General features: G+C 53.0%; 2 protein-coding genes across 5 annotated transcripts in view; one reads left to right on the forward strand and one right to left on the reverse strand.

The window, feature by feature from the left end:
* The first annotated feature begins 1,179 nt into the window (after positions 1-1,179).
* On the forward strand, positions 1,180-6,669 carry LOC138374557 (sialic acid-binding Ig-like lectin 8). 3 transcript variants are annotated; one of them, XM_069457495.1, is made up of 8 exons: positions 1,180-1,646; positions 1,845-2,123; positions 2,308-2,355; positions 2,887-3,144; positions 3,232-3,516; positions 3,731-3,827; positions 4,152-4,203; positions 5,980-6,669. In XM_069457495.1, exons 1-8 carry the CDS (start codon positions 1,217-1,219, stop codon positions 6,136-6,138), a joined length of 1,608 nt encoding a protein of 535 aa, XP_069313596.1. In that variant the 5' UTR covers positions 1,180-1,216; the 3' UTR covers positions 6,139-6,669. The 3 variants fall into 3 exon arrangements, with proteins under 3 accessions (XP_069313596.1, XP_069313594.1, XP_069313595.1); XM_069457493.1 differs by having other exon boundaries at positions 3,232-3,369; XM_069457494.1 differs by lacking the exon at positions 3,232-3,516.
* Positions 6,670-8,758: 2,089 nt separating this feature from the next.
* VRK3 (VRK serine/threonine kinase 3) overlaps positions 8,759-24,879 on the reverse strand; it is a 39,657-nt gene continuing 23,536 nt past the window's right edge. Inside the window, exons 11-15 of one of the 2 annotated variants that reach the window (XM_069457270.1) lie at positions 23,710-23,842; positions 22,460-22,580; positions 16,611-16,669; positions 11,856-12,015; positions 8,759-9,238 (exon numbers count right to left, since the gene is read on the reverse strand). In XM_069457270.1, the coding sequence (XP_069313371.1) occupies positions 11,867-12,015; positions 16,611-16,669; positions 22,460-22,580; positions 23,710-23,842 (462 nt within the window). In that variant the 3' untranslated portion in view covers positions 8,759-9,238; positions 11,856-11,866. The remainder of the gene's footprint in view (positions 9,239-11,855; positions 12,016-16,610; positions 16,670-22,459; positions 22,581-23,709; positions 23,843-24,879) is intronic. The other variant, XM_069457271.1, reaches the window with a different exon arrangement.

The following is a 24,879-nucleotide window of genomic DNA, read 5'->3' on the forward strand; positions in this document are numbered from 1 at the left end:
CTGCTGAGCGCTCACCTGTCCCAGGCGCTGCGCGGTGTGGTCTGCGCCATCCCCCCTACTCCTCACCCCCCCACCCTGGGGTCCTGGCCACAGCCCTCTCCCACTGCTTCCCCAGGACTCAAATTCAGCCTGGGGGGAGCAGCGCCAGCCTCTGCCTGTGCAGCCCCCATCACAGGTTCCTCCCGGGGACCCGGCCAGCTCCCTGCAGGACAGTGAGGGCAGCGGCCGGGTCTGTCACCTTCACCTCCTTCTCTCCCCGGCCCCCCCCCCACAGAGAGAGGACCCCTCCCTATGTGTCTGGAGGAACGAATGACACAGTAAGTGAACCAAAGGTGGCCTCCCGCTACTTACAAGAAACAGAACTAACATGTAAGGTTTCAGAAAGGTTAAAATTAAAGAAGACAAATGATACACTCTGCAATAGTCAACAAAACACAGTTGGTGCCACTTACTGAATATCAGACGGATGAGTCTCCAGGCAAAGTGTTTTACCACAGGTGGAGAAAGGGAACTTCATAAAGATGGAAGGTTTAACCATCAGAATAAGATAAAAGTTCTGAATCCGTGTGCCTCTACTCATGGAGCTTTAAAACACACAAAACACCGATATTCACAGAGTTACAGCTCCTGTCGTGAGACGCTCCAGTTGCTGGGAGACCTAATGTTTCCCCAGATGGACGGTGACTCCATGAGGACAGCACCCGGGTCTGCTGTGCTGACCTCGATGTGCAGAGAGGGGACGGCCACACGTGGTTGCTGAGGGGGGAGGAGGCTGCTGCCCACCCCTCCTGGGCCACCACCATCGCCATGTCCCTGAGCCCCAGCTCTGACCCCACAAACATCCACAGCCTGAGACTCAGGGGTCTGGCCAGATGGAACCGTTGTCATCTTTTCAGAAAATGTCGCCCGAGGAGAATGGCGTTGACAGGGAGGCAGGAGATGTGGTCGGGCCCCACATGCGGTGGGAACTTGGGTGACTCTCACCCTCTCTGACCAGTGTCCCCAGGAGTGGACGTGGGTGGTGACAGTCGGTCTCCAAGGGCTGCCCCGGCCCTGACAGTGTCTGGGTGTGAAGTTCCTCCTCTGAGGAGAGTCACGGTTCTGACCTCGCCCCCGTCTTCCCGTGGGGCCTCCTCTAAGCCCTGAGCTCTCAGTTCCCGAGAGAAGAGCCCCGAGGAGCAGCCTCTCCCCGGCGGCCCTGGCACCTGCCCCCGACATGCTGCTGCTGCTGCTGGCCCTGCTCTGGGGGAGGGCGGGGGTGGAGGGACGGGGAGGGTACGGGGAAGGTTACAGGCTGCAAGTGCAGAGGGTGGTGACGGTGCAGGAGGGCCTGTGTGTCCATGTGCCCTGCTCCTTCTCCCCCCAGGACAGCTGGAACGACTCTGACACAGTTCATGGCTACTGGTTCCGGGAAGGGGCCCAATCACACAAGGAGTCTCTGGTGGCCACAAACAACCCAACTCAAACATTGCAGGAGGAGACCCAGGGCCGATTCCGCCTCCTTGGGGATCCCAGAAGGCACAATTGCTCCCTGAGCATCAGAGACGCCAGGAGGAGGGACAATGGGTCCTACAGTTTTTGGGTGGGCAGAGGAAGACAGGAGACATGGAGTCACACATCTCCCCGCCTCTCTGTGCATGTGACAGGTAAGGCTCGGGCTCCAGGGGTGCCCACAGGGGGCGGTGGTGGGGGCCGCAGGGCTGGGCTGGGACCCTCGTCCTGGGAGGGGCTGGGGGTGAAGCCTGTGGGGCTCAGGGGAGGAGCTGGACCAGAGCCTGAGCTCCTCTCAGGGCCGCATCTCGGACCCTCCCTCCTGATCCCGAGTGTCCCCCTCTCCTCCCCAGCCCTGACCCACACGCCCGACATCCTCCTCCCGAGGACCCTGGAGTCTGGCCGCCCCACGAACCTGACCTGCTCTGTGCCCTGGGCCTGTGAGCAGGGGACACCCCCCATCTTCTCCTGGGTGTCACCTGCCCCCACCTCCCTGGGCCCCAGGACCACCCGCTCCTCGGTGCTCACTCTCACCCCACGGCCCCAGGACCACGGCACCAGCCTCACCTGCCAGGTGACCCTGCCTGGGGCTGGTGTGACCACGTCGACGACTGTCCACCTCAACGTGTCCTGTGAGAGCCTAGCGGGGACACCCGGGGCCCTGAGGGTGCGGGTCGTGGCAGGGAACAGGGCAGGGCCAGGCCAGGGGTTAAAGGTGGGACCTGGTAGCCAAGCAGGAAAGGCCCCCTGTCCCGTCTCCATGGCTCCTGGGGGGAAGGCCAGGGATGTCCAGGCTGCCACATCTTTCTGTCCCAGATGCTCCACAGAACGTGGTCGTCAGCATCTTCCAAGGAAACCGCACAGGTAGGAACGAGCCTGTCCTGTCCCTTCAGGGGCTGGGGTGGAAGCGGGGTCTCTGCTGGGACAGGCCCGAGCTGGGTCTCAGCGCTCCGGCTGACCGGGCGGGAGTCGGGTGTATGCGGGAAGCAGGTCTGAGGTCAGACTCGGGACAGCGACAGCGGAGGGGAAGGGCGCCGCCTACTTCCTCACCCTGAACTTCATGTTTTACTCCCCCGCGGCTTCTGTGGCCAAACCCAAGGGCAGCTGCCACAGCCCTCTCCTCACCTGCTCTCTGACCTGCACCCTTGTCTGCTGTCGCTGGCGCTTCCTCTGTCCACGAAGGGCATTTGTTTGCCACATCGCTGTCCCCAGCCCTCTGCCCTCCGTCTGCTGGGCAGCCCGGGCAGCGCTAGGGAAGTGGTCTGGGCTCCCCAAGCCCTGATGCGCTAACTCTGCTAGGCCCCTCCTCAGAGCCAGTGTGGACACCCCCAGAGGAGAGGGACAGCAGCCCCTGGCCCCCGACCCCATCTCTGTCTCTGCACCCCCTCCCCACAGCCCTGCAGATCCTGCAAAACACCTCGTCCCTCCCCGTCCCGGAGGGCCAGGCTCTGCGGCTGCTCTGTGCTGCTGACAGCAACCCCCCTGCTCAGCTGAGCTGGGTCCAGGGGTCCCCAGCCCTGAACGCCACCCCCATCTCCAATACCGGGATCCTGGAGCTGCCCCGAGGGGTGTCTGCAGAAGGAGGAGAATTCACCTGCCAGGCCCAGCACCCCCTGGGCTCCCGGCACGTCTCTCTCAGCCTCTCTGTGCACTGTGAGTTTGGGGGACACCTGGGGCCAGAACTGCAAGGTATTCAGGAGGGGAGAAGCCCCTGCTGAGTCCTGTCCTCTGTCCCCACAGACCCCCCGCAGATGCTGGGCCCCTCCTGCTCCTGGGAGGCCGAGGGGCTGCGCTGCAGCTGCTGCTCCAGAGCCCAGCCGGCCCCCTCCCTGGGCTGGTGGCTCGGGGACAAGCTGTGGGAGGGGAACGGCAGCCATGGTGCCTTCAGGGCCACCCCCAGCTCAGCGGGACCCTGGGCCAACAGCTCCCTGAGCCTCCAAGGGGAGCTCAGCTCCGGCCTCAGGCTCAGCTGCGAGGCCCACAATGTCCACGGGACCCGGAGCGGCACCGTCCTGCTGCTGCCAGGTGAGGGCCCCGGGGGGCTGAGGCCCCGGGAGGGAGGAGCGTGGCCCGGGCTGCTGGAGCTCGGGGTGGGGCGGGCGGCCAGGTGGGACACAGTGGGGGCAGAGGCCCTGCTCCTGGGCTGCAGGGGGAGGGAGAACCCCAGAGCTCAGTGGGGGTAGGGGGAACGAGGGTCCCGGGGCTCGGAGGGGCATCACCCTGCGCCCCTGGTCTGCAGGGAAGCCAGAGCCGCGGAGAGGATTCGCGCTGGGGGCCGTGGTGGGGGCTGGTGTCGCCGCCCTGCTCTCTCTCTGCTGCTGCCTGGCCTTCCCCAGGTGAGTGTGGTCGCTGGAGGGCGGGGAGTGCAGGGCGGGGAAGGTGCGGGTCCTCAAGTCCCACACAGTCCTGGCTGCAGGAACCTGGGCAGGGCAGGGGTCGGGAGAACTGGGGCTTGGGCCAGAGGATCAGAGCAGGGCTCTGTTCCCACCCATGATCCCACCACCCAGGAGGGTCACCTGTTCCCATTGTGAAGTCACCTGGTTAGATGTGTCCTCACTTCCATGGCCTTGGTGGCCTTCTAGAGCTTTTCAGCAGGGGGACAGCAGTCCCCCCAGCCTCTGAGCCAGCAGGTACTGAAATGTCCTGTCCCCCTCCCTCAGGGTGAAGACCTGCAGGAAGGAAGCACCCTCCGCCCTGGGTCCCATTTCCCAGGTGAGTGAGGAGCCCTTGGTCCACCAGGGTCCCATCTGGTTCCCTCCCCAAGATGGTCAGGGCCACGTTCCTCTTGGTGACTTAGAGAATCATTTTGCCCCAAAGAATCTGCCTCTCCTGGGTCCCCATCAACATAGCCCCCAGTCCCATGACCTGGGGGCTCCCTTCCCCACTGTTCCCCATCTCTGCCACCGTGCTCCGCTCCAGTGGCCCCTTCCTATCCTGTCCCTCATTTCTCTGCGGATCCCTGACCTCCCCTTTCCCTCTCCTTCCTGCCTCTCTTCCTCAACACAGGATACCAGAGAGATCTCCCCAAAATAATTATTGTCTACTAGAAAGCTCACGGGTCCCCAAGACCACTGTCACTTATTATACCAACTACAAGTTGGGCGGTCCCCATGAGCACTCTTCGGTTGGATAATTCTCTAGAAGGACTCAGAGAACTCACTGAAAGCTGTTACACTCATGGTGACAGTTCATTTTATTTTAAGCAATAGGTTCTTGCTTTGTTGCCCAGGCTGGTATGCAGTGGTGCAATCACAGCTCACGGCAACCTCGAACTGATGGGCTCAAACCTCCTGCCTCAGCCTCTCGAATAGCTGGGACCACAAACGTGGGCCACCGAGCCTGGCCCTGAGAGTTTAAACAGTGAGTGCATTCAGATGAAAATCAGTGACAGGAAGAGGCTCATGGGGCAGAGTCTAGGAGAGACCAAGCCCGGAGCTTCCTGTTGTCGTCTCCTAGTGGAGTCACTTGGATGGCTCTTACTTCTCCCAGCAACTTCGTGTGACAACATGCATGAAGTATTGCCAGAGAAGCTCCCCTGAGCCTCAGTGTTCAGGGTTTGTTAGGTCAGACACACAGACAGGGAGCACCTGTGTGACTGACTTCAGCTTGTCAGTCTCCAGCCACCCAGAGTCAAAGTGATGCCACATGGCCCACAGCGCCCGCTGTAAGTCACACTGCCGGCACAGACTGTGTGGCATGGCCTGTGGTTCCCAGGTGAACAAAGATACTTCTACCAGGCTTAAGGATATTGCAAGGGCTCAAGTTAGAGATTCCCTCCCAGGAGCTGGGCACAGAGAGTCAGACCTTGCTTTGGGCAAGCTAAATCCTTCACTGCACTGTGTCCTCTTTTGATGGGCTCATAGTTCAATTTGTCAATTGTGTTTGAATAACAGATCCTCTGTGATCCCTGAGGACAGCCCAGGTCTGAGCAAACTCCTGTCCTTCTCACACCACCCCACTCCTATGCATCCTATCACAATTTGCGATTAGATAGTAACTTCATTGACTATTTCTTACTGGCTGCTTCTCCCTCCACTCTGCAAGCTTCACAAGGACAGGTTTGGTGTCTGCTCAGTTTCCCTGAGTGTTTAGGGGCTGGCACAGGGGAGCTGCTCCATACAGCGGCAGGTACTGGAGTCAGACCTGGCCATAAGGCTTGGCATGACCACTAATTAGATGTGTGGTTGGGGGCATTTACTTTGCCTCAGTTTCTCCACCTGGTAAACAGGATAATAGTGTCTCCCCAGTGGATTGCTGTGAGGATTTTATGAGACCGGCAATCAATTGCCAAGGGCCAGGCGTTGTTACTGCCAAGTATTTACTGAATGAATGTATGAATGAATGGACGAATGAGGGCCCAGCCAGCGTTTATGGAATGCACAGATGAGATTCTCAATGCTTGGTTTCCGGGTCCACCTGTGGATCTTCCTTGCTGTCCCCCAGGCACCATCATCCTAATTTGATCCCCCTTTTCTCTCCTCCATTTAGGGTGACAGGCAGGAGCCGCCTGCGGCCATCCCCACCTTGGGGGAGGAGCGGGAGCTCCTTTACGCCTCCCTCAGCTTCCGTGGGCTGAGGCCCCGGGAGGCTCAGGACCAGGAGGCCACCAGCTTCACGGAGTACTCAGAGATCAAGATCCACAAGTGACAGCCTGCGACCTCCAATAAAGCAAGGGCTTCTCTGGGGAGGGAGGTGTCAGGGACAGATCCTGAGTCACTGTTCTCTGTGTATACAGGAGACCTAGTAGCCTAGGGGAGTCTCACTGGTGTGCTGAGGCCAGAACTGGGCTCATAGTTCAGCCCCACCCCCAATCAAGAGCCTGAGTGTGAGCAAGTGGCTGTATGCCTCAGTTTCCCACTCTGCAATGGGACACAATAAGCCTAACTCGCCAGGCTCTGGTGGGGCAGGAAGGAGATGATTAACAGAAAGCTTCCAACACAGGCGTCTGCAGAGAGCGCCTCACCTGGTCACAGCCCCTCCCAGAACAGCCCACTCGGTATAAAATCTGACCATCAGGCCCAAATGGGGACCCTCTGCAGGGCAGTCCTGGCTTCGGAGCTCCCCCGTGCTCCACTCTGCCTCTGTTCCACCCCACAGGGGCTGGTCCCTGGGGTATCACACTGGTCCCTCACAAACACCCTGCTGCTAGCGTGTCTCCCCGGGAACCCAACCTGTGTCTTTTACCACACGCACACAAATCATTCATTGCTTATCTGAAATAAATTATAAATATCTAAATTACACAGGTCTTTCTTTAATTATATTTCCCTGAGGATTTGCTTCTCCTTAATAGTTTCATCTTTTTGCAGGATTCGCTTATAAGATTCCTTGCAGTGGCAGTCTGTGTTCTGTTCACACTCTAATGTGGTTTTTGCGGTGACAAAATCCAACGTATTTTGTCCGTTTTTCCACGGGACATTCCTTAGTGAGAAAACGCACGCGACGTGAGCATTCACAGCAGGGAGATTGCACAGGAACCGGCAGAGTGGAGGATGTTGGTCACGTGCGCTGCACGTCTCACTTGCTGAGACACAGAAGTCCACCTTTCATGCAGAACTTGCTTTTCCAGGCCTCGGGATTAGGTTCCAACTCTTGATTAATGGCTTTTGAAAATAGTGTCCACAGACTGGCACTGTTGTCAACCGTTGTCCCCCTTTCCAACACTGCACGGTTCCTGCTGCTACAGTGTCTACTAACGTCTACATAAAAGAATCCAATTTGGCAAGGGATAAAATATTTTCAAAAGACAATCATGCCAAATGCTGCAAGAATTATGCCCTTTGAGAAATCAAGAATTTCTTTTCCTGTTCTAAGTAACGTCCCTTGCCTTGACACTTGGAGACATATTTTTCATTAATTCTTTAACACATTTAACAAGTTCTTGTAAGCAAAGGTGCTCTTAACACTGTTTTCTGTTCTTGAAACTTGCATAATCCTGTTAAACATATTGGAAACTATGAAAAAGAAATAGAATGTGTTTCTCTCTATGGATTACTATTTTTTTTAAATATCTCACTGGTAGACAAACTATGGATTATTTTAAAAGTCAAGAATTTTGAGGGCCTTTTCTTCAGAATTAAAGTATAATTTCGGTGATTGACATAAATAAACTGAAGATTCTCTCAGTTTCATTTGTTAAAGAGAGTCGGTGGGGTCTTGAAGGTGAGAGAATTAAGAATACTGAAGGGCAACAAAGCCTAAAAACCCTTTAATCGCTCAGTTCAAACAGGCGCGCGCCACACCTGACTCATTTTTCTATTTTTAGTAGAGAAAGGGTCTCGCTCTTGTTCAGGCTGGTCTCGAACTCGTGACCTCAAGTGATCCTCCTGCCTCAGCCTCCCAGAGTGCTTGGATTACCGGTGTGAGCCACCACGCCCAGCCGGCTTCTGCTTTTATTCTCTTGGCGCTCTGAGCCTCCATGTAAGTCTAAATACCCTACTGGAGAGAGAAGTGCAACCAACCTCCCCCTTCAAGGCACTCCACGGGGAGTGCCAGGCGGGGAAGAGGCCATCTGGACCCATCTGGACATTCCACCCCCATCTCCTAGCTGAATGCAGCCTAATGACTCCCAACACCTCGTAGAGCAGATCTACCCAGTCAAACCCAGGCCACTCATAGGATCATGAGAAATAATAAATTGTTGCTTTAAGCCATCACGTTTTAGGATTTGTTTTACAGCAAATTCAAACAACCCTAGAGTAGCAATTGCAATTGTTGCCCCGTCTCTGTGCCCAGGCTCTCCCCAAAGGAGCCCCCCATCCCTGTGCCCCCTCCCTCTCCAGCACAGCCCCGTGTCTGTTCCTCAGAAAGTTGTCTCATTTAAATACTGTCTCCTTTTACTGGCTGTACACATTAGCAGCACAAGGACCCGGGGATGTCTTGTCCGCCGGGAGCCTCCACGCAGCAACGTGGCTGTCACGGAGCACTGGTGAGTGCTTGCAGAATGAAAGGCAAGATAAATGTACGGAAGAGAGGAAGAGGAAGGGGAAGGAAGAAGGAGCAGTAAATGAATGGATGGATGAAAGAACTGATGAATAGAGGGAGGGACGCATGGAGGAAAGGGTGGGCGGGAGAATGCGAGGATGGAGAGAGAATGGAAGCTGGATGAATGGGCGTGTGCACGAAGGTTAGGACACATAAACGAGGGGGTGGACGGATGGATGAGAGGTTGAAGGGATGGATGGGGGGACGGATGGGTGGATAGATGGGGGGACCAAAGGGTGGGTGGGTGGATACGGGGAAGAAGGGTGCATGAGTGTGTGCATGAGAGTTTCAATAGATGAACGAAAGGGTGGATGCTTGGATGGAAGTCTGAAGGGACAGATGAATGGGGAAAAAAGGAGCTAAACTTTCCCCAAAATAACTACTTTTGCATACGCTGGACTCCCCAAGCTCCACAGAAAGAATTTATTACCAAAGCACAGTGGTGCCAATGGGAGGAGGGGTCCCCCCGTGGGGCCGGGGCAGCCGCGTCTGGGAGTTGGAGTCCTCTCCGTCTTCACCCCAGGGGCTGGCTGGGGACCACGGCTGAGAGGCAGGGCTGGTCGAAAGGAGGAACTTCACATTGGCTGCAGGTAGCTGCCGGGTTCCCTGACACTCCTCAGGACTGATGAGCATCGCCTGAACAAGTGGCAGGAATGCACATTCCAGGGATTGTTCTAGAAGCTTCTCTGTGATTAAACAGCAAGCCTTGAGTCACATTGCTTCATTTTTTTTCTTTTCTATTGCAAACTGCAAACTGAAAGTTCTTGAAAATAATAAAACGGCTGTTAGTGTCTCATTCATTCAAGAAACACCCTCTATGTCCTCATTATGCGCCAGGCACGGGGACGACACGGTGAACAAGAGGGACGAGGAGCCCCTGCAGGGCTTACAACGTAGAGAAGTGGGAGGAGACAGCACCAATTAAACATGTGCTTCCCTCCAGACGGGAACAAGGGCTGTGCAGGAAATAGGCGACACCTCACGGGGTGACCTGGGAAGGAGCCAGCTGCGTGAACTCGGGGGCCGGGAGGAGGAGTCCACAGCCCGGATCGCCAGGTGCAAAGGTGCCAGGGTGGGGTCCAGCTCGGCCTGGTCTAGAGCTGGAGGGAGGACGGCGTGGCCGGCACGGCATGGATGGGGGTCAGGGGAGCAAGGGAGCCCAGCTGGGCAGGCCGAGGCAAGGAGCTGCCCCAAAGCAGAGGCAAGATGACCTTCACGTCACTCAAGAAATCACTGGGCTCCTGAAATGGCATCTCCGCATTAAGTTCCCAACCAAGGGACAGATGTGCTGCGGAGTGAGCGGTCTCCAGGGAGTAAGCAGACCTGAAATGGTGGTGATCCTGGAAGCGGCTGCTAAGTTTTGAGGTGGTCCACCGTACTGGTGGAGTGGAAGGCACTTAAGACAGGCTGGCACCGGCGGGACGCCTGGACTCGCTCCCTCCATAAATAGGGAGGCAGCCTCTGCCCTTTGCCACACCAGAAACACAGAAACGACAGACACAGACGCGCGCCCACCCTCGCGGAGCTCACTGCCAGGGGGTGACTATGACAAGTGACTGCAGTTGGCCTCATCTGGAACAGGAGACCTGGAGGAGGCCACCGAACGGAACCCAAGGTGTCTGGCCTGGACAACTGGGTGGGCGGGGCATGAGCCATCTACGGAGCTGGAGAGGCGGGGAAGGAGGGGTGGGCGGAGAAGGCCGTGACTTCACTTTCGGAGAGTATCTGGCTAAGGCAGATGCCTACCACTACCCCACTACAGAGAAAAACGCTCCAAACCTGGGTTTTTTGGCGTGCTCCGTGCGCAGGCACCGTGCCAAGTGCTTTGCATATTGTGTTATCTCATATTTTCAGCCTTGGATGTAAGGACAGGTGGTGAGAATGAAAAAGCACTTGTAATCCAAGTGCCGACAGAGGGAGATCGGCCGCCACCCGAGGAGATGCTATTCTCAAGAGCAGCACTGGCCGGGCACGGTGGCTCACGCCTGTAATCCTAGCACTCTGGGAGGCAGAGGCAGGAGGATCGCTAGAGGTCAGGAGTTCGAGGCCAGCCTGAGCAAGAGCGAGACCCCATCTCTACTAAAAATAGAAGTTATTTGGACAACTAAAAATATATATAGAAAAAATTAGCTGGGCATGGTGGCACATGCCTGTAGTCCCAGCTACTTGGGAGGCTGAGGCAGGAGAATCGCTTGAGCCCAGGAGTTTGAGGTTGCTGTGAGCTAGGCTGATGCCATGGCACTGTAGCCGGGGCAACAGAGCCAGACTCTGTCTCAAAAAAAAAAAGAAAAACAGCGGCACTGCTGACACTGGGGCTGGTGACTCTTTGTTGGGGGCAGAGGTGGGGGCCGTGCTGGGTGTGGTAGGGTGTCGAGCAGCATCTTCGGCCTTTACCATCAGATGCCAGTAGGACCCTCCCCCCGAGCCATGACAACCAAAAATATCTCTAGACACTGCCAAATGTCCCTGGGGCGTGGGGACTGAGTTAGACAAAGCATTGAGCTTTGATGCCAGCCAACCACAAGAGGAATGACAACTCCACGGAGAGAGGAGGGGCTTGGGGAAGCTGCTCCTTCAGGCCACATCCCTGCGTCCTTGCCAAATTTTTTTTTCATCCTTCCAAAAATTCTTGCTCTCTCACTCGGGGCTCATGGGAGCACAGACAGGTCCAGGCCTGACGGACAGTAATCTAGTTATCACTGCCGAGACGGTAACTCCATCCACGGACACACGCACGTGCCAGCAGCCAGGCTGTGCACACGCGTGCTCACGGCAGCAGTGTTTGTAAAACAAAAACCGGGAGACCAAGCAAACTCCCAGGCGCTGGCATGAGAAGTGTCCCCCACGCGCACCACGGGGGACTGCGCTGCTGTGAACAAGACTGGGGACGTTCTGTGCCAACAAGGGAAGAGCTGCAATAAGTTCTGTGACGTGAAAGGAGCAGGGCGCGGCACAGGGCACACGGCAGCTGACTTTTGTGTGTGGGGAGGACAAGGAGGGCAGCCCGAAGGAAAGCAGAGACTACAGGTGCGTGGGTGGAAGGCCGGAGGGAGAGAGGGGTGGATGGACACAAAACGGGACAGCGGAAGGAGGTGATAGACAGACAACAACATCTTGATGCTAATTTTGAGGGGCTGAATCCAGTCGTGCCCGAAGCTTCCCCTCTTAGAATTTTCTAGCTACAACAGCCAATCAACCCCCCTTTTCTTAAAGCCAAGTTGAGTCGGGTTTCTGCTATCCGCCATTCCTGGGGGTTGGAAAGTTCAAGAACCTTGTGGAGAAATCCAGCGTCTAACTGGGAAGCTGGGCACATCCGTTGGCGCCTGGGGCAGGGCTGGGGCAAGGCAGGGGAGGGGTTAAGACTCTCGAACTCTTCCCACCTGGATTCCACCTATGGCACCATCTGGAGGTCAATGGGGTCGTAGGGCGACACTCGCAGATCCTGCAGAAGGACTTCTAGATTGTTCCTCAGCATGGCATAGGGCGGCTTCTCGTCGTACTTGAGGGCCATCACCACCTTCAGGTACTCCTGCAGGGTCTCTGTGGAGCAGGGGAGAGGCCTGAGAGGTGCGCCCGCAACCCCGAGCCTGGGGGGCTATGCCTGGGGTGGGGGGGAGGCCTGGCAGGGGCTCCAAGGGACACGAGGGTCTCAGCCACAGTGCCCACTTGCTCAGTGCTCTGCTCTGCACTGCCAGAGGACTTAAACTTTTTTCTTTCAATTTTTGCAAACAGCAAACATAGGCACCAGTGTGACATGAACACCCCAGGACCCATCACTCAGTTTCAACAATGATCACCTCACAGCCAGTCTCGTTTCATCGAAACCTTTGCTGCTTCTCCGTCCTGCACGGTTTTAAAGGAAATCCCAACTAGCAATGCCATTTACCTGTGTGCAAATGGGGCCCGGGAAACTTCCACGGTAAAGTGCCAGACAGGAAATTTTTTTGGCTTTGTGGGCCAGGTGGTCAACTCAGCTGATGTCGCACACAAGCAGCACAGACAACACCTGGGTGCGTGGGCGTGGCTGGGCGCCAGCACGCTTTACTTATGGACGCTGCGGCTGGAATGTCAAGTAAGTTCCAGGCTATGAAATGTTCTTATTTTGAAAATGTCAACAGTTTCAAAATGTAAAACAATTCTTAGTTCACTAGCAGTACAAAAACAGGTGGGCCAGCCCGCAGGACACAGTTTCCCGATGCCTGCTTTGAAAGGTAGGCCGGGTGCAGAGGCTCACAGCTGTAATCCCAGCACTTTGGGAAGCTGAGGCGGGAGGATCGCTGGAGCCCAGGAGTTCGAAGTTACAGTGAGCTGTGATTGTGCCACTACACTCCAGCCTGGACCACAGAGCAAGACCCTGTCTCTCTTTCAAAAAAAAAAAAAAAAAAAAGAAAAGTCAAGTCTCTCTCTTTTCTCCCCTCAAGCACAATACCATTGTTACACTTTTAAAAAAGTGTCAATGATTGGATTGTGAAGTGTAAGCTTAGGTATAAAAAAAAGTGCCAATTATGATGTCAGCAACAATCATCACAGTGGCCCCTACTTGGGGACTATCTGCTGCAGCCCAAAGTCCGCACCGAGCACGGTTAGTTAGGGGCTGCGGCAGTCGTGAGCACTTGCCTGGGCCCGCAATGTGCACAGCGCTCTGCCCTGAATCCCTGGGACAACCCTGGAGGTGGGGCTAGTATTGGCCTCCTTTTATACACGGGGGAGCGGAGGCTCAGAGGGGGCGCATTTACCTACTGAAGGTCCCCGGGCTGGTACGCGCAACTCTGCAGAAGCCGAGGCCGTAAAGACCTCCTCACCCAGGAGGGCCGCCCCGGCCCCAACACGTCCCGTCCCACCTCCAACCCCCTTTGATTGGCTTAAAATGACTGAGGCTCATCTGACCTGGAAGGGAGTGTGACTTGAGCAGCTGATCCATGATTTGGACCCTGAGGATTTAAAATAACTCAAAAATGAGCCCTTACAGAGCCAGCAGGGACAAACGATCTGTTTCTATCGGTCTATTTCTGCCTGCAGTTTAGAGAGCAACGCAGCAGCTCTTCAGAAGGGGTATTGCAAACGACAGCAGCAATAACACCTCCCAGACAAAAACAATCTGAATATCCAGTAACAGTGATTGGCTTTAGAAATTATGCTGTAGCCAAACCGTGAATATTGCACAGCTGTCAAAAAACCCAGCTGCTGTGGATTTATGTGTAAGGAAGGACTCGGAAGAATAGCCTCAGGGCTAAGTGAAAAAAGCAAGAGGTCGAACAAGATGCATGTAAGGTGAGCCCATTTTTGTTCTTAAAAACAAAAACAGTTTTATAAAAAACAAAATACGTATGCATATTTATGTTTGCTCTATATGTAGAAAAAGTACTGGCAGCAGATTGTGGGGGCTGTTTGCGGAGTTGGTGGTGATAGCTCCTCTCATACCTGTAAGAACAACTCTTTTTTTTTTTTTTTTTTTTTTTTTTGAGACAGAGTCTCACTCTGTTGCCCAGGCTAGAGTGAGTGCCGTGGCGTTAGCCTAGCTCACAGCAACCTCAAACTCCTGAGCTCAAGCGATCCTCCTGTCTCAGCCTCCCGAGTAGCTGGGACTACAGGCATGCACCACCATGCCCGGCTAATTTTTTCTATATATATTTTTAGCTGTCCATATAATTTCTTTCTATTTTTAGTAGAGATGGGGTCTCGCTCTTGCTCAGGCTGATCTCGAACTCCTGAGCTCAAACGATCCGCCCACCTCGGCCTCCCAGAGTGCTAGGATTACAGGCGTGAGCCACCACGCCCGGCCAAGAACAACTCTTTATAATGTGACTTCGTGTCACCGAAACCACCCCTCACGAAGCATTTCCCCATCCTGAGGTGGAGTCTATTTCCCCACCTCTTGAGTCTGGGCTAGGCTTGTCACTTGTCTTGGCCATGTGAAGCAGCCCTGTCTACCCTACTGGAGGATGCATGACCCGGTGGAGCAGAGATGAGCCATCCCCGCTGAGGCCTCCTACATCTGCCAGTGGCAAGCGAGCACCCATCCCACATGGCAGAGTGAGGAGCCACTTGAACCCTCCAGCTCTAGCGGAGCCACCAGATGGCTGCATTGGCATGACTGTCCCCTGGTAAGATCAGCAGAAGAACTGCCTGGCTGAACCCAGCCCGAATTGCTACCCCAAAGAATTGTAAATGAATAAAATTGGGGTTGTTTGAGGCCATTATGTTTTTTTTAATTGACATATAATAATTGCACGTATTTATGGGGTACATAGTAATGTTTCAATACATGCAGTGTATAGTGATCAGATCAGGGTAATTAGCCTATCCACCATCTCAAACACTTAACGTTTCTTTGTATTAGGAACATTGAATATCCTTCTAGCTAGTTGAAAATATATATTATTATTAACTATAGTCATCCTACAGTGCTATAGAACACTAGAACTTACTCTTCCTATCTAGCTGTAATTTTATATCCTTTAAGAAATCCCTCCCTATCCTTCCCTTCCCCCTACCCTTCCCAGCCTGTAGTAACCTCTGTTCTATTTTTCACTTCTACATGATCAACTTTTTTTAAGCTTCTGCACATGAGAAAACGTGGTGTTTAAATTTCCGTTCCTGGCTTATTTCACTTAACATAATGTCCTCCAGTTCCATCCATGTTGCCACTAATGACAGAATTTCACTCTTTTCTTTGGCTGAATAGTATTCCATTGTGCACATACACACCACATTTCTTTATCCATTCATCTGCTGCTGGACACTTGGGTTGATTCCGTATCTTAGCTATTGTGAATAGTGGTGCAGTAAACATGGGGGTGTCAATATCTCTTCCATATACTAATTTTCTTTTCTTTGGCTAAAAGCCCAGTAGTGGGATTGCTAGATCCTACGGTAGTTCTATTTGTGGTTTTTTGAGGAACTGCCATACTGTTTTCCATAGTGGCTGTACTAGTTTACCTTCCCACCAGCAGCACATAAGAGTTCCCTTTTGCTATTTCTTGTCTTTCTAGTAGTAGCCTTCCTACCTGGAGTGAGATGATCCCTCACTGTGGTTTTGATTTGCATTTCTCTGATGATTAGTGACGTTGAACATTTTTTCAAATATTTGTTTGGCCATCTGTATGTCTCCTTTTAAGAAACGTCTGCTCAGATCATTTTAGGCCACTATGATTTGGGGTGGTTTGCTGTGAAGCAGTAGGTAGCTGACACACGTACTCACCATACTATTAACATTAACAGAGATTACTCTTGAAAGTAGGATGGGGGAGGGGGCTGGGAATTCACTTTTTATGCTTCCCATTTCAGTTTGGTTTTAATTATTTTATAAGCAAACATTATGGTGGCATTTAAACCAAAACCCAATAAAGGAAAAAAGGAGGAAAATGTTTATAACACCAAAAAGTTGCAGACAATCTAAATGTTTTTCAATGAGGAACTGGTTAAATCAATTGCGGTATATTCATACAATGGCTTGTTGTACCCGCACACAGATACACCAGTGTTTTTCATACATTTTCAAACTGAGGCCCATGTTAGAAACACATTTTACATTATGACCTGGTGCTCACATGCATACACAGAAATATAAATATGTATCATTGAAATCACCACTCGCAAACATTTCCTTAGCTCCTAGAAGGCACTCATTTTTTTTGTCCTTTTTAATTTTTAAAAATCTTATTCTTGACCAATTAAATTCATGACTGACTAATGAGCCATAATCACAGTTTAAAAAATACTGACATTATATATATTTTATGACAGTTTAAAAAAACTGACAAAATTCTACATGTACAAACATAGGAAATCTCCAAGATTACATCTTTTTTATTTATTTATTTTTTTTTAAGGACAAATCAAGATTACTTCTTAAATTAAAACAAAGTCGGATACTAGGTTGCATATCCACATTATGGACATGCATAATACGATTCCATTAAAATATTATGTGTATGTGGGTTTTTTGTTATTGTTGCTATTGTTTAGAGACAGGAGGTTTTTTTTTTTTTTCCTTTTTTTTGAAGATTTGTGTTTTTCTGCAATGGGTACTTATTACAAACCCAATTTGGAAAATTCAAGGAAAGAAAACAAAGAGCGTAAAGAGATGCAACCCTAAGCCACCTCGCCCCCACCAGGCCCCCTCCTGGACATACCTGAGGGCCTGATGCAGCGACCGCACAGTCCCACCAGGGCCTCTGGGTTGTCAAGAAACCTGAAGGGACAGAAAGACATGCGAAAGGTCTTTTAGGGAAAGGAGAACAACCTTTTAACATTACGTTCTGCAGAGTCGCTGTGAGTGCGGAATCAGCCAATCCAGAACCGGCGCTCACATTCCATCAGCTGATCAATACCTAACCTTGTTTTAGGTGTGTTTCTGGTGAAAGACGTCTTATTTAATAAATATTGTTAATTCATTAGCATTGAACTCTGTTTTAATTTAGGATCTTTAAGATGGAGAGGGCCATCTTCGATGATTAGGAGAGACAGGCGAAGGAAATAAAGATTTTATTACTTACAGGTCCTGGAGGGTAGACAGCACACCCGGAAACCACACACACACACACACACACACACACACACACACGGGTCAGAGAGTATGTTGGGGGGGGCACCCATGGACCAACGCCTTTATTGGGGTCCGGGGTATTATCCAAACAGGTTTCCCGTGAGGAGTTTTAGTTGGCGGGTTTAAAGCACGCTGGCTTACAGGCTTGAGTTCCAGGAGGTCATGCTGTGCCGGAGAGGTGGTCACTGAGGCCTATGTGCACAGTCCACGTGGGGTGTGGGGACCAGCAGGACTGTCAAGTAGGCTGCATCGAGCTGTCCCATAGGGAGGGGGTCACCAGGAGGCAACGGTGTAAGGCAGATATCTGGATCAACCACACTGAGGAAGTGGAGATGTGGAACTGGAAACTGTGTCAGTGGTGACTAAGCCCTTCTTCTGGTGTGAGGAAGTCCTCCTTATTTCAAATGGATGCTGAGGCAGCATGAAATGATAAGAGTTCACGGCCAACAGCGCTGTCACTCATGCCCGAACAAAGCCGATCTAACACACGTGTCATCAGTCTCCTTGTCATCAGACAGCACCTAGCACTGTGCTAGGCAGCCATTTTACACACCACAGCGCCCACAAAAAGCATAAAAACGGGAAAAGTGTGGCATTAAGTAGACAGTGAAAAGGACACTTGTTTATGACAGCATGACAGCTGAAACGAGGAGGCAGAACGCTGCCTGGTTCCACCTTCAGCTGGGAACTTGTGTGTCGCGTGACTCAAATTTGTCTCTACTCTGTGTGTGTCTGCAAATGACCACAAAAGCACCGCGAGAATTGATTTTGGCATCTCAAATGCTTTTAGGGAGTAGGAGAATTCACAAATATGGACTCTGTGAATGATGAGGATCAACTGCATACACATACACACATATATACAAACACGCACACACGTCCCTCTTGGACCACTCAGGAAAATGAGACTTTGTCCTCTGCCTCTGCTCCATCCTGAGCCCCAGCCACATCATTTCTTCTCTGGCCCGGCCCACCAGGCTGGCTCTCACCACCCACCCAGTCACCGGGCGCTGTCCTTGCCTTTGCTGTCCCCAGTCTCCCCCAGCCCCACCCTCCTGCTCCCCAACTCTCTCTACCCCATTTCCCCCCGTCCCACGGCTCTGGGCCCAGCTCGGACCCCACCCTCCTCCTGGCCTCCTGTGCATCTCCCATGTGGCCCCAGAGGGTCTTTCTATGTCCAGAGCTGCCCCTGCCCCTCCCGGCTCCCAGTGCCTTGAGGATAAAGACACACATGGCCACCTGGCCACCCTCTGGCTTCGTCTCCCCCACGGCCTCCTCCCATCTCATGCTCCAGCCACACCAAACTACTCCTAGTCCCCAGCAGGCCACGCGTCTACTCACATCCTCCCACCTCTGCACATACTGCTCCCGCTGCCTGGGGCGGCCTTCCTCACCCTGACCTCTAGCCCTGGCACGTGGCTGTTTTCCCTTCAAGACGCAGCTCAAGGGCTTGGTCTCCTAGGAAGCTTTCCCCAACCCCTCCAGCCAGGGGAAATCAATTCCTCCTGGGTGCCTGTGTACCTGTGCCTAGGTCTGCTGACGCCCTATGGCAACTGTGTGTACAGGAAGGGACAGTTCAGACCCTCTCTCCTCCCAGCGAACTCAGGATGTGTGTGGCGAGTAAATGAGTGAGCAAGTGACGATACAAGAGTTGTGTCATCGAGAGACTGCACAAGCAATTCTGCCACCATCGTTGTCTGTCCATGGGATCTCCCTGACCAGCCAGTCACAAATCTGACTCATATTTGTGCTTTGCCCAGCAAGGAGCTTTGCACACCAGAAAGCCTTGGGGATGCAAACTGCCCCTCTTCTTTCATTCCTTCCTTCCTTTATGAACTGGAATGTACAAAAAATGATTAAATACCTGTTGACTGAATAGAAAAAGGCCACGCACACCAGTAAAACGTCCTGGCTGAGGACGCGTCACGGTGGCAGGAAACGTGTACGTAGCAACATCACCCGCTCTAGATCCTTTTGGTTACGGCCTCCAGTCGCCAACAGAGGCTGGGCTGGGGGCGGGGCAGGGCATCTAGGGTACAGCATCAACATCACCCACTCTCCCTGGAGCATTTCCACGTGCCCGGCCCTCCACAGCGTGGTCAGGAGCTGGGGGTCTGGAATTACTGTTATCCCTGCTGGTATCATTGGTCTTCAAATTATCATCATGACTTATTTACCCTGCACCACCCACACCGGCAGTGCAGACCCTTTTCGTGAAGCACATCACATTCATCCAAAGCCCCTTTAGGTGGGAGAGATGTGAAAAGGGCGATATAACTGTTCGTAGGAGCGAGGGGAGCTGGAAGGGGAAGATTCAACCTAGAGGAGCCCCAGGGGCTGGTCTCCCTGACGAGTGGAGAGCAGAGGCACCAGCTGACTCTTATCTGGGTCTCCAGCATGGGGACTGACACGCGGACACCCTCAGGAAACAGGTGAATGAATGAATGCATGAATGGAGACTGTAATTATGTGCTGTCCTGTTCGCCTAGAAATCTTGCCTCTTCCGTGTCTGCCTGGGAGGCTCTTGTGCTGTCTACAGCCTGGGTCAGCCATCCCCAGCTGCGGGGTCACGTGCCTCCCCTCAGCTCCCACAATGCCCCAGGCGACCTCCGCCCTCACAGGCAGCACCTGCTTGCTGTGTCTCCTCCCAGCCTGGGAACCCCCCACACTGGGGCCGCATCTGCCTCACCTCTGTGTCCACACAGAAGCCTAGGCTGGCTCACGCATTCACTTCCTGTTGCCGGGAGACAGCAGCACAGAAGGATGGACCCGAGAAGGACGTGTGTGTGCTGCCCTTGCTGTCCTGCCTTGGGACCGTTAGTGGGAGAGGAGTGAACCTCTCCTTCATTTAAGCTGCAGTGGTTTGGGGTCTCCTCGTGCAAGCAGCCGGGACTGTCCCTAACTAACCCAACAGAGCGGGTAAAGGGGCACTTCACAAACTGCTGTAGCCTCAGGCTGTGTGTCCACCCTACCTGTGCTACTCATGCTGTGACTGTTTTCACCGGGCTTCATTTTGACAGGAACTCTCACTACCATAAGCAGACAACCAGCACCATCTGTCATGACTTGAAAGTAAGTGTAAAAAAAGTTCCAAGTAAATAGGGCAGTGGACTTGTGTTCTAGTGGGTTCTGTGAGGCTGGCTTCCAACGCAGAGGTTGCCTGTGGAGGCCTGAGAGCTGAAGGCCTCTCTCTGTCTCTATGAAGAAATGTTAGGAGCATGTCTGGGCTATGCTGAGACATTCTCCTTGCCACTATTTAAAGCCTCATCGCCCCATGGGGGTAATTTACCTGTCATTGTTGCCAGAGACTTTCCCTGGACATTAAACCTAAAAGCGTGGTGCACACCCACACTGTGGCCGTCTCCCTGGTGGACACCCAGGGGTCTGGCTCCACGGCCCCCATCGGTCTGATCTCTGGCATGCTGCATGTTTCAGCCTTCAGCTCCTTACTGTCCGTCTCCCCCACTAGGGTGTGAGCTCCCCGAGGACGGGGATTTTTGCCTTGTCTACTCCTGTGCCCCCAGGGACTAGAACAGAGCCTGGCACATAGTAGGTGCTCAATAAGCATTTGTTGAGTGAAGGCAGGCTGTATCCAGGCACCACCAATCCGCCTGTGATAAGGCTCCTGTGCTAGGGAAAAGGCCTCGAGGTGAGAGGGGCTGTCTCTGAAGTTGAGTGGCCTGGGGTTGAGCCCAAGCGCCTCCATTCAGCAGCTGTGTGACCTGGGCTGACGACCTAAGCCCTCTGTGTCTCAGATCATGAGAGCACTCAGCTCAGGTGTTCTGAGGACGACACAGGGAAGTACTGGGTGCAGTGCCCAATGCAGACAGGGTCACCATAAGCAGGCCAACATGGTGGGGATACAACCCTTCCTCTGAGCAGGGACAAGAAGGAGATCTGATGTAGTGGGATGAGGAAGGGCTCCCTGGGAGAGTGACAATTAAGCTGAAACCTGGAGGAGGATGGAAACCAGGGCACGGTACCATTTGTGCCAATCGAACACATACCCAACACCACGCAGTTTTCAAGGACATCGATACATCTAAACAGATTTAGAAGAAGGACTCAGAGACAGTGAAACAGCAATGTAGCTAAAGTTTACAAACACAGCACTGAATGAAAGCAAGAAACAGAATGAGATTTAGAGCATAGTACCATTTATGCAAATTAAACACACACAGTACCACCAGGTATTGTTCCAAGACACCCATGTCTATATAAAACAGATTCAGAAGTAGGAGTCAGAAATAGTGAACTAAACACACGTGTAAAGATGTGGTTAAAGTTGAAAAGAGTCAGAAACAGGTAAGATACAGAGCAGAGCATCATTTATGCAGATCGCACATAGCACCACCATGCAATTTTAAGGATACAAATACATCTAAGCGAACATATCAGTAGAACATACATTACATGTGTCTGAGTGGCTGTCCATGAGTGACAGAAGGAAGACGGGAGATATAATGGGGTAGAATAAAATAAGAAAGGCTCATGAACAAGTGACACGGCATGCTAAAAACTGGGAAGTATGACGGACTCAATGCTGTTCACTGGAAAGTTCCCTCTTCCCACCCCCTACATTTTCCCAGATAATCTCACCCTCTCCTGGGGCTTTAGCTGACAACTCCTGAGGTATCCCTGAGGTCTGAGGTCCACTTAGACCTCAATCCTCCTGTTCAGACGTGGATAGCCAACTGCCTCGTGGGCAGCCCCTCCTAGATGACTCTTTGGCAGATCCTCCAAGCCCACACTAGATGGTGAATCCCAACCTCTAGACCTGTGGGGCTTCCCGGGATCCAGATGCCTGCTGTCCTTGGTGCTGAACCCACACCCCCACATACTTCCCTTTGTGGTCAACTGCCCACTGTCCTTGGTGTTGAATATCACCCCAGAACTTCCCCATATGTCCCCTGCCCACTGTCCTTGGTGCTGAGTGGTAAAACACAAGTGGCAAGACCTGGTGGTTTCACACGCAGAGGTAAGGGCACTGACACTGGTGGCATGGACACTGGGTGGCTGGTGGTGCCAGATGCTGAGGCAGGGCCTGGGCCTCACCTGCTCAGGTCGCTTACGTGTTCGTGAATAAATGTGTCATGACGGCCTGCACACAATGAGCACTTTCTACGGGCCAGGCCCTGTGCTGAGTACTGTGAGTACTTGACTCCCCCAAAGCCCTCTAGAGCCCTGGGAGGCGGGTGCTAATGGGACACCATCTCACAGAGGATACTGCTCACCCAGCACCCACGGCGGTGGCTCCAGAGCCCGTGCTCTTGCCTGCTGGAATGGACAGCGGAGCATGCGCCTGAGAATCCAGAGGCCTCTGGCTCTCTCGAATGCCACCTCCCCTTCCTTCCTGCTCCCTGCTGGGTCCTGGGCTCCTGCCCTGCCTGCAGGGGTGCGGGGCCAGCGCTGGGTTCTGCTGACCCCCAGACTCACTTCTGCTTCTGCTTCATGATATCCTCAGTGTTGGGAAGGCAGTTTGTCCACGGCAGAAACCCACACAGCCACTTCAGCATACAGTATCCCAGGGTCTGGAGGTCACTGCGGCGGGACGGCCCTGGGGAGGGAGAGGAACAGGTGGCAGCTCAGTTGAGATGCTCCACTCACTGACAGGCCCGTCCCTTTCCTTTTTTCTCTTACTGACTCAACCGTGCACTCGTGCCCTCAGCCGTCCAGCCACGTGGGCTGTCTCACCTGTTCGTTCAATTTCCATTCGCTTACTCTCACTCTCTCACTCTTCATTCAACCATCCCTCCACCTGCTCTGTCACTAGCTCACTCCCCCATCACCTTTCATTCACGCACTCAGTCAACAAGTCCTCAGCGCCGTGTGCCAGACCCTATCTCATGTTCTGAAAACCCGGACAAGAGTTTGGTTGGGTCCCAGCCCTTGACGATCTAGGGGAGCGATGGTTACAGTGTAGGATTACCTGAGCTACAAAGGAGACAGAACAGGACCCGGGGAGCCCAGAAGGATGGGTACCAAACCCAGCCTCCGTAGGGGAGGGTAAAGGAGACTATGAGGCTTTATTTTCCTCACATCTCCTAAATCACACAATTTAGACAGCTCTGTGTAAGCATTCCATACACCCCGAGTTGCTGACTGTGCTGACCTTCTGTCACTGGATGCTGGGGGCAGAGGTGCCATCCCTGGCCTGGGGGAGCTCAGCCTGGTGGGTGGGCGTGGGTAGGCACATGGATGGCCATGATACAAAGGGATCTGAGAAAGAGGGGCTCAAGAGATCTGCCCTGGGACCTCTCCCTGCTTTGTACACCTTCCATAGATAATCTCGTGCTTTCCTAGGGCCTAGGCTGATGACTCCTGAGCTCCTGCACCCCTGTGTCCATGCCACCACGCTGCGGATGTTGAGACAACCACCTTCTCAGCAGCCCCTCCTGGATCATGCTTAGGCAACTCTCATCTCCCAAGTTTACACCAGATCCTGAACCCCAACCTCTGGAACCCAGGGCTCCCGGTGCCCAGCTTCCCTGCTGTCTGTGGTGTGAACTGCTGCCCCATAGCTCCCTCTGTGGCCACGATGCTGTTCCCGTTCCCAGTTCCTTATCATGGCACCCTTAGCGCCTCTTCTGTGTCTGGCGCCTGCTGTTTGTGGTTGTGAACCCCTAGAGCTGCCCTGTATGAGAAGCTTGTCCCCACGGTACTGAACCCCTCCTCCAGCCACATACCGCATCCCTTATGCAGGTCCATGCTAATGAACTCGAGATCTCCCTCATGTGGGCTCCTGCTGCCTTCCTTGTAGGCCACGTGTTTGCCACTTGGGCAATAGCGGAAGGTGAAGCCATAGCCTGCCAGGGTCACCTGGGGACAGGGAAAAAGCCATACAGATTGCAGGTTAGAAGTGCAGATTCTGGAGTCAGAGATTTCAATCGTGGGTGCAATCTGAAACAACCCATCCATTACAGACGATATTTTTAACTTATAAAACTAAGCCATGCTCACAGTAGAAATGCCAAACACTATGGAATGGTGTGAAAAGAACCCAAACCAGTCATCCACATTTCTTCCCAGTCCCCCAAACCCAGAAGTAACTGCCCAGAAGTAACCACTAGTGAAGTTTCTTACGCATCATTCCAAATTGTTTTCTTTAAATACTCAGGTAAACATATGTGGATGGGGAAGGGCTCTTGTTTTCCACAGAGACATCACACTGTAGCTCCTGTTGGGCACTCAGCTTTTTGCACTTTAATAGTGGCTCAGGGCATTAACTCTGGAGCCAGATGGTGTGGGTTCAAATACCAGCTCAGCCTTTGGGTGGCCATCCAACCTTGGGCAAGTCATGGAAGTTCTCTGTACTCTGTACTTCGACTTCTCCATTTGTAAAATGATGAAAATAATAGTACCCACCTCAAAGGGTTGCCATGAAGTTTAACTGGGAGCTTTGGTTTGGATGTTTGACTCCTTCACACCTCATGTTGAAATCTGGTTCTCACTGTTGGAGGTGGGGCCTAATGAGAGGTGTCTGGATCGTGGGGCGAATGCCTCACCAATAGATGCATGCCCTCCCTCAAGGGTGAGTTCGTTCTCGCTCTGTTAGTTCCCAGAAGAGCTGACTGTTGCAAAGATCCTGTCCCCCTGCCCCCTGCCGCCTTCCTCCTCACCATGCAGTTCTGCACATGCCAGCTCCCCTTCACATGGAAGCAGCCCAAGGCCCTCGCCAGATGCCAAATCTTGAACTTTCCAGCCATCACAATCATGAGCCAAAGAAATCTTTTTTTCTTTATAAATTACCCAGCCTTAGGTGTTCGTTATAGTAACACAAAACAGACTGAGACACTGAGTTTAAAACAAAAAGTATTTTTAACTGCATTTCTACGACTACTAGAGAGGCTGAGTAT

The sequence above is a fragment of the Eulemur rufifrons genome, chromosome 24 (assembly GCF_041146395.1).
Source record: "Eulemur rufifrons isolate Redbay chromosome 24, OSU_ERuf_1, whole genome shotgun sequence".
In the NCBI taxonomy this organism is placed as follows: Eukaryota; Metazoa; Chordata; class Mammalia; order Primates; family Lemuridae; genus Eulemur; species Eulemur rufifrons.